Source organism: Carassius carassius, chromosome 5, assembly GCF_963082965.1.
Source record: "Carassius carassius chromosome 5, fCarCar2.1, whole genome shotgun sequence".
NCBI classification, from domain to species: domain Eukaryota; kingdom Metazoa; phylum Chordata; class Actinopteri; order Cypriniformes; family Cyprinidae; genus Carassius; species Carassius carassius.
Window position 1 is genome coordinate 41841040 of NC_081759.1, and position 12500 is coordinate 41853539.

The 12500-nt window shown below is 42.3% G+C and overlaps 1 protein-coding gene across 3 annotated transcripts in view; it reads right to left on the reverse strand.

Moving 5' to 3' along the window:
• Positions 1–1782: 1782 nt before the first annotated feature.
• Positions 1783–12500, reverse strand: part of LOC132141638 (WW domain-binding protein 1-like) — an 18725-nt gene continuing 8007 nt past the window's right edge. Inside the window, exons 4-5 of one of the 3 annotated variants that reach the window (XR_009433908.1) lie at positions 2110–2675; positions 1783–2063 (exon numbers count right to left, since the gene is read on the reverse strand). Coding sequence is in view for 2 of the 3 variants with exons in the window: in XM_059551333.1 (XP_059407316.1) it covers positions 2443–2681 (239 nt within the window). In the remaining variant the exon portion in view is untranslated. Of the gene's footprint in view, positions 2682–12500 lie in introns of all 3 variants that reach the window. The other 2 variants (XM_059551333.1, XM_059551332.1) reach the window with 2 other exon arrangements.

The window sequence follows — 12500 nt, forward strand, 5'->3', positions numbered from 1 at the left end:
TATGCAAGCCTCTGCTGGTTTATTATCAGAGCTGGTTAGATTACTTACAAATTGTAATCTGTTATTGACTCTATGACAAAAACTGTAGTTAGTAACATAATCCAATACATTACACATTTTAAATAACATAATCAGATTTAGGATCTTATTCTTGTACCATATTGTTATAAAAATACAAAGAGGAAGAAAATATATTCCATTTGCTGTTATCAACCACATGAAGTGCATTAAACATTATATTACATCAGGGTTTCCCAAACTGGGTTTATGAGTTTAATGAAAAGCTAATAATCAAATCCAAAAAAAAAATGAAGTTAAAACAAATAATTTTAAAATGAATCAAAATAAGACCCATACTAAAAAAAAAAACAAAAAAACAAAAAAAAAACAGAAATTTTGACCAATGACTGAATTTTGTGTTAATGTCCACAAAACAGGAAGACTCTGTAAGTGGTAGACTAGTTTAGAAAAGGAACATTTAAATCTCTAAATCAAACCCTTTTCAACATCTGGCTGGAAAACTACCACTACAAAGAACAAAAACAGTTAGCATTAAACAGGAAACGGAGAGTTTGTGTTCAGTTAAGAGAACTAGTTTTCCGATGGATGCTGGGGCTTTTTACGTCTCTGACGCAGTACATTTGCTGCCTTCCAAAGCGACAATAAACTGTTTAATCTTACAACAATAACCCTATTGGGTGAACTGACGGTGGGGGGAGTCACACCAAAACAGACACTTTAAAACACATTCACTGTCGAGAGCATTGTTGCTCAGAGAAACAAGTATATTAACCTTAGTATGTTTTCTTTCTGCGAATGCAGTGATATTTTAACGAGATGAGAACAGCCTTTAATATACATTCATAACATGACAGAGACCCCCCCCCCCCCCCACTGGACATTTATTTCAGTTTATGCTGCTAACTAATGCATCAATCAGATCTGACATCGATCACATTTGTGTGCAGCATTTTAACTTATGACTCAAGAAGAGGAGTTCAAATACACTAGAATTAGCACTCAAAGGTTTTGAACATCAGTGCAAATTAAAATGTTTTATTACATGTTTAACCCCCTTAAAAATATCTGTAATCGTAGACCAATTATCACAACTGCATTTGATGCCACGAATGAGGAGAACAAGTGTGATTATTATCAGCCTTTCCACAGCAGGAGATCTGTAAGTCAGCTCTAGGTGTATTCACACAGATTTCATGAAGAGCGGATGAAAGCGTATTAATCATCATCATCATCTAAACATAACCAGTACATTGTCTCGGGCAAACATAATGATATGAGCAGATGAACATCAGAAACACAGACAAACAGCTCAGTGCCAAAGCTGGTTTATTATTTTATTACAAAAATAAAATACAAATGACTAAAGAGTCGCATCAGAAGTCTTGCTGAAGAAGCAACTGTAGAGACACCGCACAGCTCTCAGTGCTGGAGCCACGAACGCTGTGAGCATCATCTTCATCATCATCACCATCTTCTTCGTCACCAGCTGCTTCAGAAACCCTCACGGACCGTCAGAAGACTCGAGTAAATACGGTACACTAATGTTTTAAAGAGTATGAAGTAAAACAGCTCGACAGAAGAACTGGTTTGCGCTGTTTGGCTCGATATTAAACGTCTTTTTCATTAATCACACATTTGCCAACAGACCTGGAGCTGCTCGATGTCAAAGGCTTCATATTTCAGAGCACCAGCGTGACGCTCAAATAATCATCGTGACGCCGGACACCGCTGATGAATCCAAAACAGTTAGTAGACAGACAAACCTTGGGACTTTCACTCGGGGACACAGAAGAGAGAAACAAACTGAAGGTGTTTGCTCTGATTACACAGGGGTCGAGTCGAGTATTGCTCCTTACTGCAGCTCACAACAGTCCTGGGATTTTGCATAGCCTAGTTATTTAGTTAGTTAGTTAGTCTGGATCTCCACTGGGAAAGGCACAGTCTAAACGTTGTGGAAATTGGTCTGGAGTCCAAAAGGTTTTGAGGATAACATCGTCCTTCAGTGAAACCGAAGCGGAAACATTCTGATCGTGATTTTAGCCCTTGATGCAGTAGACATCAGTCTGCGGTCCGATCAGCCTCTACGACACACATCTGATCACATCTGAGCTTCACTAATGAACACTAATCATAGAGGCGAGTCATGTGACTGCTCTCTCTCGCTCACACACACACACACACACAGGACGGCACGCATCTTTACATCAGCCGAGAGAAACTGCTAAGGCCACGATGAGACACGAGACAATCAGCTGACTGTGTGTTTATCTGCTCTATTAGCATTCAGCACAAACTACACTGTGTGTGTGTGTGTGTGTGTGGTCTCGGGGCAGCTGTGAGACTCTAACAGTGGTGTGTATCTGGTTCAGTGTGTGAGAGGGAAGCGAGGGGTTGCAGTCAGAGACACAGAAGTCCGTCTCCTCAGTCCTGACCACAGCTGGCGGACCCCTGACACAGAGCCTCCTCCTCGGGCCCCGAGCCCTCGTCCAGCTGGCACACACACACCTCGATGCCGGAGTCTCCGGTGACGTGTCTGCGCCGGCCGCTGGGCTCCTGGGTCTCCTGGGTCTCCGGAGGAGAGTAGGGTGGAGGAGGCGTGGGGGGGTGAGCCATCACCTCCTCGTAGTCGGGCAGCTTACAGTCCGTCCAGAAGCCTGTAGGTGATGCACACACACGGTCAGAGCTCCACACAAACCACAGACAACTGACTGACCAGCAGGAATTAATGCCGTTAACAGGTCAGTCTTCAGGAGGGAATAATAATGCACGGGAGACCAGAAGATGGGAGTCTAATAAAACGCCTCAAGTGCCGACACCCGTCCACACACACGACAGGTCGAGCGTCAGAGATGGTGATATACTGTATGTCTGTGATAATATCATAATTGTTGTTTTAATGATTTGCAATTTGACATGATATATCGAGTATTTTGCAAAAACCATTAAAAATACCCCTACAGAGTGCACTCTTACATTATACATATGTATAAATTTATATAATTACATAGTTAATCAACACCAAACAAAGAGACTTACATTTTAGACACCATATTGCCTGTTTTTTCTCTATTTTGAAGACAAAAATAATTCAAAACTTTCACGACTGTTGCGTCTCTGAGCAACAAGACATTGTTTCGATCCTGAATGAATCAACCGTTTAAATGATTCGGTTCAATTACAATGACTCACTTATTAACAGTGACTTGCTGCCACCTACTTGTGGTTTTAATTTCACATTTAAAGTATCTTTTTATTATTTCAATATTTCCAATATCAATAATCAATGTTTTATTAACACATCAAAACATTATTTATGCATTTGAAACGGCATGTTAAATGCATTCATGTTCCGCACTGAACAGTGGCATGTAAAATAAGAACATTTATACTACAGGGCCGTTGAACACTTAAACTGATTAGCTGAAGAACTTTCTAAGGTGTGCAATTATTTTCATGGATTTGCATGGCCAACGCAGTTCCAGGCAGCTTTTGACCACATCATGACCATATCACTTCGTCAAATTATTTATTTCCTTACAGCCAAAAACAGCAAAAGAATCAAACCCCACAATGAAACTGGCAGAGCAAATAAATACAGTTACTAATAGGATAAAAACGACACAAAATGCCACAAACTGATGTTTTGTTATGTATGGAAAGCACTCTATTTAACCCACTCGCTCTCCCTCATGGACACACAGAAGCATAGGCTACGCGCTAATGTTGTTAGAGCTACTATTAAAATAGCAGCTTAAAAACTACATGACATTTCTCAGAAGCGAAGCACTTGATGAAAACAAAGTTAAAGTTTCACTGTTAGTGAACGCTGCTGCTGAACACTGTTGAGAGACACAGACTCAGACAGGTCATCTCTCTCTCTCACTCTCGCTCTCTCTCTCTCTCGCTCTCTCTCTCTCTCGCTATCTCTCGCTCTCTCTCTCTCACTCTCTCTCTCTCTCACTCTCTCTCTCTCTCACTCTCGCTTTTAAGAAGGGGGACCGGAGGGTGTGTTCCAACTACAGGGGGATCACACTTCTCAGCCTCCCTGGGAAAGTCTATGCCAGGGTACTGGAGAGGAGAATCCGGCCGATAGTAGAACATCGGATTCAGGAGGAACAGTGTGGTTTTCGTCCAGGCCGTGGAACACTGGACCAGCTCTATACCCTCTACAGGGTGCTGGAGGGTTCATGGGAGTTTGCCCAACCAGTCCACATGTGCTTTGTGGATTTGGAGAAGGCATTCGACTGTGTCCCTCGCGGCGGCCTGTGGAGGGTGCTCCGGGAGTATGGGGTCCGGGGCCCTTTGCTAAAGGCTATCCGGTCCCTGTACGAACGGAGCAGGAGCTTGGTTCGTATTGCCAGCAGTAAGTCAGACTTGTTCCCGGTGCGTGTTGGACTCCGGCAGGGCTGCCCTTTGTCGACGGTTCTGTTCATGATTTTTATGGACAGAATTTCTAGGCGCAGCCAGGGGCCGGAGGGGGTCAGGTTTGGTGACAACACGATTTCGTCTCTGCTCTTTACGGATGATGTTGTCGTGTTGGCCTCATCAAGCCAGGACCTTCAGCATGCACTGGGACGGTTTGCAGCCGAGTGTGAAGCGGCTGGGATGAGAATCAGCACCTCCAAATCCAAGGCCATGGTCCTCAGTCGGAAAAGGGTGGCTTGCCCACTTCAGGTTGGTGGAGAGTTCCTGCCTCAAGTGGAGGAGTTTAAGTATCTTGGGGTCTTGTTCACGAGTGAGGGAAGGATGGAACGGGAGATTGACAGACGGATCGGTGCAGCTTCTGCAGTAATGCGGTCGATGTACCGGTCTGTCGTGGTGAAGAAAGAGCTGAGCCGCAAGGCGAAGCTCTCGATTTACCGGTCAATCTACGTTCCTACTCTCACCTATGGTCATGAGCTTTGGGTCATGACCGAAAGGACAAGATCCCGGATACAGGCTTTCTCCGCAGGGTGGCTGGGCGATCCCTTAGAGATAGGGTGAGAAGCTCAGTCACCCGGGAGGAGCTCAGAGTAGAGCCGCTGCTCCTCCACATCGAGAGGGGTCAGCTGAGGTGGCTCGGCAATCTGTTCCGGATGCCTCCTGGACGCCTTCCCGGGAAGGTGTTCCGGGCGCGTCCCACTGGGAGGAGACCCCGGGGAAGACCTAGGACACGCTGGAGAGACTATGTCTCCCGGCTGGCCTGGGAACGCCTCGGTGTCCCCCCAGAAGAGCTGGAGGAAGTGTCTAGGGAGAGGGAAGTCTGGGGTTCTCTGCTTAGACCGCTGCCCCCGCAACCCGGCCCCGGATAAGCGGAAGAAGATGGATGGATGGATGGAATTGTTGTATTCAAATGCAGTTGCTCTTGTAAAAGCTGGTGGTGGTTTAAGTGCACCAATACCTGTTTCTAGAGGAATTAGACAAGGCTGTCCACTTTCAGGACAGTTGTATAGTCTTGTCATTGAACCTCTTTTGTGCAGGTTAAGGAGAAATCTCAATGGAGTCTTAATCCCAAATGGAGACATAAGTTCTATAGTGTCTGTATCGGCTTATGCTGATGACGTTACTGTTTTTATTAAAGGCCAGGATGATGTTACAGTTTTAACGAAGAACATTGAGCAATATGAGAAGGCATCCTCAGGTAGATTAAATTGGGGGAAAAGTGAGGGTTTTATTATTGGACAGTGGATGGGGAAAAGACCTCCACAGCTTCCTGGTGGTTTAAAATGGGGCAGGGAAGGGCTAAAAGTTTTAGGTGTGTATTTAAGGAATAGTCAATTTCAGATGAAGAATTGGGAGGGAATGCTGGAGAAAGTGATTGCCCGATTGTCTAAATGGAAATGGCTATTACCACAGTTGTCGTATAGAGGGCGAGTTTTGGTTATTAATAACCTAGCTGCCTCTACACTGTGGCACAGGTTTATTGTTATGGAGCCACCTGATGAACTGGTCTGCCGTATACAAAGAGCATTGGTGGATTTCTTCTGGAGTGGGCAGCACTGGATCCGGGCAGCAGCACTGTATTTGCCTGTCCAGGAAGGTGGCCAGGGGTTGGTGGATGTGAGGAGTCGTATCAGTGCCTTCAGGATACAGGCAGCACAGAGACTCCTCTATCATAAGGACTTGGCTTGGGCCCAAACTGCTTGTGCTTTGCTACAGAGAGCAGGAGGACTGGGATTGGATAACATTTATTCCTAATAAAACTAGAGGAGGTGAGCTTGTCTGAGCTTACCCCCTTTTATAAGGCTATGTTAAAGGTCTGGAGAACTGTTTTTAAAGTGGAGCGGGACATTGATCCTAATGGACAATGGGTCACTGAAGAACCCTTGTTTTTTAATCCAATGATCCAGACAAGGATGTTATCTTCTGTGAGTATACGAACATGCTTACTAAGGAATAACATTGTAAAGCTGGGGCACCTCTTGGATAATAATGGATGGAGATCAGCAGAGACCCTCAGAGAGGTGACAGGATTACGGTCACTAAGACTTACAGCAAAACTAATGGAGGAAATTTTGAATGTAATACTAAGCAGCTACAGAGAGATCATCGCAAGAAAGGAGACAAATGAGAAAGGATTCCCAAAGATAAAAATAACTCCCGCAAGTAAGGAAGATCTGGAAGGTGTGGACGTTGGTTCAATTTTGTCTTTTGAGGTTCCTCAAATAGAACTCTTCGAGTCTACATCAAAGAAGGCCATTTATCACATTACGGTGAAGATCATACATCAGGAATCACTCAGGAGAGTAAAAGCCTCTGGCTGGCCAGGACTGTTGACACCAGAGTTCCTCGTGAGGGACAGATGGAGAGCACTGTATAAACCTCCAGTGGAGAAGCGAACAGCTGATCTACAATGGAGGATTATTCACAGGGCAATAGCTACAGACAGACATGTGGCACACTTGAATCCAGCAGTGGGTGGGGAATGTAGGTTTTGTGGAGAAGAGGAGGATTTAGAACATTTGTTTTTAAGATGTGAAAGGCTACAAAGTCTTTTTAACCTTCTTAAGGAATGGTTCAGGGAATTTAACGAGGCTTTTTCGGATAAAGTATTTATTGGAGGGTTAAAGTATGCATTTCTGATAAGGAAGAAAGTGTGTTTATTGAGTTAGTTGATTGGGACTGCCAAATTGGCAGTGTGGAAGACTAGGAAGAACAAAGGCTTACAATTGGCATCTACGGATCCTGAAGTTATGTTTAGGAAATTAGTAGCAGGAAGGCTTAAAGTAGAGTATGCATATTATAATATGGTTAATAATGTAAGGAGTTTTATTGAAATATGGTGTGTTGATGATGTTTTATGCACTATTTATGATGATGCGATGGTTTTGTAATTTTAATTTTATTTTTTATTTTGTTATATACATCTGTGGGTTTATATATAATCTAATTTAATTATGTAGAATTATTTTAGAATGAGTATATGAATTTTAGTTTATATTTTTAATTTTAGTATATATGAATTTTAGTTTTGAAATGTAAAATAAAAATTTTTGAACCTCTCTCTCACTCTCGCTCTCTCTCTCTCTCTCTCTCTCTCACTCTCGCTCTCTCTCACTCTCACTCTCTCTCTCTCTCTCTCTTGCTCTCTCTGTCTCTCACACTCTCTGTATCACTCTCTCACTCTCTCAGTCTCTCTCTCTCTCTCACACTCTCGCTCTCTCTCTCCGTCTCTCTCTCTCTCTCACTCTCACTCTCTCTCTCTCTGTCTCTCACTCTCTCTCTCTCTGTATCACTCTCTCACTCTCTCAGTCTCTCTCTCTCTCTCTCTCACACTCTCGCTCTCTCTCTCTCCATCTCTCTCTCTCTCTCTCTCTCACTCTCGCGCTCTCTCTCTCTCTCACTCTCACCCTCTCTCTCGCTCTCTCACTCTCACCCTCTCTCTCACTCTCTCGCTCGCTCTCACTCTCACTCTCTTTCTCTCTGTCTCTCTCTCTCTCTCACACACTCTCTCTCTCTCTCTCTCACTCTCTTTCTCTCTGTCTCTCTCTCTCTCTCACACACTCTCTCTCTCTCTCACACACTCTCGCTCTCTCTCTCTCTCTCTCTCTCTCTCTCTCACTCTCTCCCGCTCTCTCTCTCTCTCTCTCTCTCGTGCGCATGCGTGAGCGTTTGTTGGGTGAGCGTTGAGAGCGCGTGGTAAGTGTGAATGGTTTATGCCCGCTGTGGCGAAAAAATTCCTTTTTCTTCTTTCAATTCTTTATTTATTTGATATTTGTGGAGCATCAGGTGGTGAAGTAAGGCTCCCTTGGAGAGGGGGGGCTGGCCGTTAGACACCAGTGTATCACCCATTCACTGGAAGCATGGCAGCCCAGAGCACAAACACTAGTTTAGATTCTCTCACGCAGCGCCACGGAGTGAAAGTTGTGTCCGCAGTGAATGTGGAAGAATGCATATTAGCCGTCGGAAATATTGTTGGTCATGACTGTATTTTAGCGGCATCTAGGATGAATAATGCAATTGAGAAAGCAAACGAAGTAATGGAGAGAGGTATAGTTATTAGCGGTTTGTTCACCCCGGTGCTTCCCCTCTCCACCCCCGCTAAAAAAGTCACTTTGTCTAACGTCCCGCCGTTCATAAAAGACGAAATGTTGACAAAAGAACTGTCGCGTTTCGGAAAGATCGTCAGCCCAGTGAAAAAGATGTTTTTTGGCAGTAAATCAGACTTGATCAAACATGTGGTATCTTTCAGGAGGTTCACTTACATGATCTTGAAAGATAACCGAGACAAACTCAACCTGAATTTGAAACTCAGAGTCGATGACTTTGATTATACTGTTTTCGTAAGTACGGATGTGATGAGGTGTTTTGGCTGCGGGAAAACGGGGCACATATTACGAGTTTGCCCAGATAACAACAACAGCGTGACATGGATGTTTCACATGATAACATAGTGTCTGATTCACAGTCTCTTTCAGAGAGAGTCAACTTAAGTGATGATTTAATGATGTTTAGGGATATAGATCAGGCAGTTTTCAAAACCCCTTTAAAGAGGAAAAAGATTGATGAGGTCTCTGAATCAAAGCAAACTAGAAAAAAAGAAAATGAAAATGAGTTTGAAGTTGATAGAGATGATGGTAATGAGAGCGATGTCTCAGATTCTGGTGCTTCTAGTTGTTCTCAGACTGAATGGACATGTCTAGAGTATGATGCTGGTGAAATCAAGAAGTTTTTAAAGGTGTCAAAAAACGTGATGGGAGTACAGGTTGCTGACTATTTTCCAGACATAAAACGTTTTGTGGAAAATACGAGGGCTTTTATGACTGAGGGATGTTTCACAAATAAGGAAGTCTATAGGTTGAAAAAGTTTGTGACCAAACTAAAAATTTAATGGTTAATGGCAGTACAAAGGATTCTTTTTTTGGCTCTTTATGGCTGTTTTTTTCTTTATGGTTTTAGTCTATTTCTTCATACTTTTCAAATGGGTGACATTCGCATTGCATCCCTAAATGTGAATGGAGCAAGGGAATGTATAAAACGCACATTAATATATAACACTATGAATCAGAAACAACTTGATGTTTTACTTTTACAAGAAACACATAGCGACACAGCAAATGTGGATGAATGGACGAAAGAATTTAAAGGTCTCTCTTTTTTTAGTCACAAATCCTCACTTAGCGGTGGTGTTGCTATTTTATTTTCCGATAGTTTTACTCCCTGCTCTACTGAGATGGAAGAGGTTGTGAAAGGAAGATTGTTAAAGGTTCGAGCCAAGGTTGAGAATCACACTTTTATTTTTATATGTGCATATGCTCCAACTTTACCAACAGAAAGAATGAGCTTTTTATACACCCTTTGTGAGACGCTGAACAAATGCAATGGTGAAGAGCAGTTATTTTTAGGTGGAGACTTTAATTGTGCAGAAAGAGGTTTGGATAGAAATCATGTAGAGCCACATTTACTTTCTCGCAAGCGACTTATTCAGATGATTGAAACAAATGACTTATGTGACGCATGGAGGAGTCTAAATGGGAATCTAAAGCAGTATACATGGGCACATGCTTGTGATAACAGGTTGTCTTTAGCACGTCTGGATAGATTCTACTGTTTTAAACACCATCTTAGTACTTTTAAAAATGGTTTCATAATTCCAGTTGGTTTTTCCGATCATAGTCTTGTTATATGTACAGTTACTTTACACTCTGTTAAGCCGAAAAGTGCATACTGGCACTTTAACAATAATTTATTGAGTGATGCAAATTTTAGAGAAACCTTCAATTGTTTCTGGAAGAATTTTAGGAAAGAAAAAGATGATTTTCAGTCTCTACAGAAGTGGTGGGAGTTTGGCAAAATACAAACCAAACAATTATGTCAACAGTATACTCACAATGTCACAAAAGATATAATAAGATCCATGAAAGAATTAGAAGAGGAAATTCTTAAATTTCAAGAAACAGCACAGTTAAGTGGAAATCAGACACATATTGAATCCCTTTTTTTAAAGAAATCTGCTTTGTCTGACATACAAAGAATAAAGGCACAGGGGGCGCTAGTGCGATCACGTTTTAATGATATAGACCAGATGGACGTACCCTCAAAATTCTTCTTTAGTCTAGAAAAAAAGAACGGTCAGAAACGCTTTATACATTCTTTGTTTTCTGAGACCGGTTCTCTTGAATCAGACCCTATTGAAATTCGGAAAAGAGCAAACAGATTTTATGAAAAACTTTATAGTTGTGAGCACAGAGAAGATCAGGTTGTTGAGCAGTGTTTTTATGAGGAGCTACCAAAGGTCTCTGAGGACTCTAATGCAGAACTCAAGAGAGCTATAAGCCTGGAAGAACTGCACGAAGCCCTCCAGAGCATGGAGAATGGCAAGGCTCCTGGGATCGACCGAATCCCAGTTGAGTTCTGTAAAGCCTTTTGGCCTGTGATAGGGGAGGATCTGCTGGCGGTTCTCAGCGACAGTCTAGTCGGAGGACTTCTGCCGCTGAGCTATAGAAGGGCGGTCCTTACCCTGTTGCCAAAAAAAGGTGATGTGAGAGACATAAAAAACTGGCGACCTGTTTCATTATTGTGCTATGACTATAAATTGCTCTCAAATGTTCTAGCTACTAGACTAGGAAGGGTTTTGGAAGAGGTAATCCATTCTGGTCATTCGTACTGCGTACCGGGAAGATCAATCTTTGATAATATTTAATTTAAAAGAGACTTATTTGATGTGTCAAAAATATTGGGAATTGACATGGGTTTCCTTGGATCAAGAGAAAGCGTTTGATCGTGTAGAACACGATTACCTTTGGAAAACTTTGCAAGCATTTGGTTTTAGTTCTGATTTTATAGGTTATATTAAAATTCTTTATAATGACATTGAGAGTCTACTGAAAGTTAACGGTGGCTTATGTGCTCCTTTTAAAGTGTGTCGTGGTGTACGACAGGGGTGTTCTCTGTCAGGAATACTTTACACTTTGGCAATAGAACCACTTTTAAATAAGTTGAGAAGAGTTTTAGAAGGGGTACCTTTACAAGCCTGTAACAGCACTTTGTGTTTGTCAGCATACGCTGATGATGTGGTTATTATACTTAGTAAGCAAAGTGACGTGGATCTATTATTAAAAACATTAAGAGAGTTTGAAACCATATCTTCAGCAAGAATTAATTGGGGTAAAAGCGAAGCAGTACTAATAGGAAAGTGGGAAAGAGGGGTACCAGTACTCCCAAGTGGATTAAGTTGGAGAAAAGATGGCTTAAGATATTTAGGAGTGTTTTTAGGAGATGAAGCAACTGTTCAAAAAAATTGGGAGGGAACAGTTGAAAAAATTAAAGGTCGCCTATTGAAATGGAAATGGATTGTAAAGAGTTTATCATATAGAGGACGTACTCTGATTATTAATAATTTAGTGGCCTCTTCTCTTTGGCACCGACTGGCATGCATTGATCCACCTGTATCGATAATTGTTAAAATCCAGTCCCTTTTAGTACACTTTTTTTGGGAAAAGATGCATTGGATACCTCATAATGTATTGCATTTACCAAAAGAAGACGGAGGACAAGGGCTTGTTCATCTGCAGAGCAGGACTGCAGCTTTCCGGCTACAGTTCATACAGCGTTTCCTCACTGGTCCAGAGACTTTAAGCTGGAGGCCGGTGGCCAGGACGATTCTAAAGACTGCTGAAGGACTATGTTTGGACAAGTCATTGTTCTTGTTAGATCCCGGAAAAATTAACACCTCCAGATTGCCACAGTTTTACAAGAATCTTTTTAAAGTCTGGGACCACTTTCAAATCAAAAGAACTGACTCTCCGTCATCATTGTTTTGGATGTTGAAGGAACCTCTGATTTATGGATCACGGTTGGACATTCTAGGAGCGTGTGGGACAATATCAGCAGACTTTATTAAAGCTAAGATCACAACACTTGGGTGTTTAATTAAAGTGTCTGGTCCAAGCTTTGAAAAAGCTGAAGAGGTAGCTGTTTTATTGGGTGTTCAATCCACTAGAATTGTGGCACAAGTGTTAAAAAAACTGTACTCTGCCTTTACAACGGAAGAGAAAACA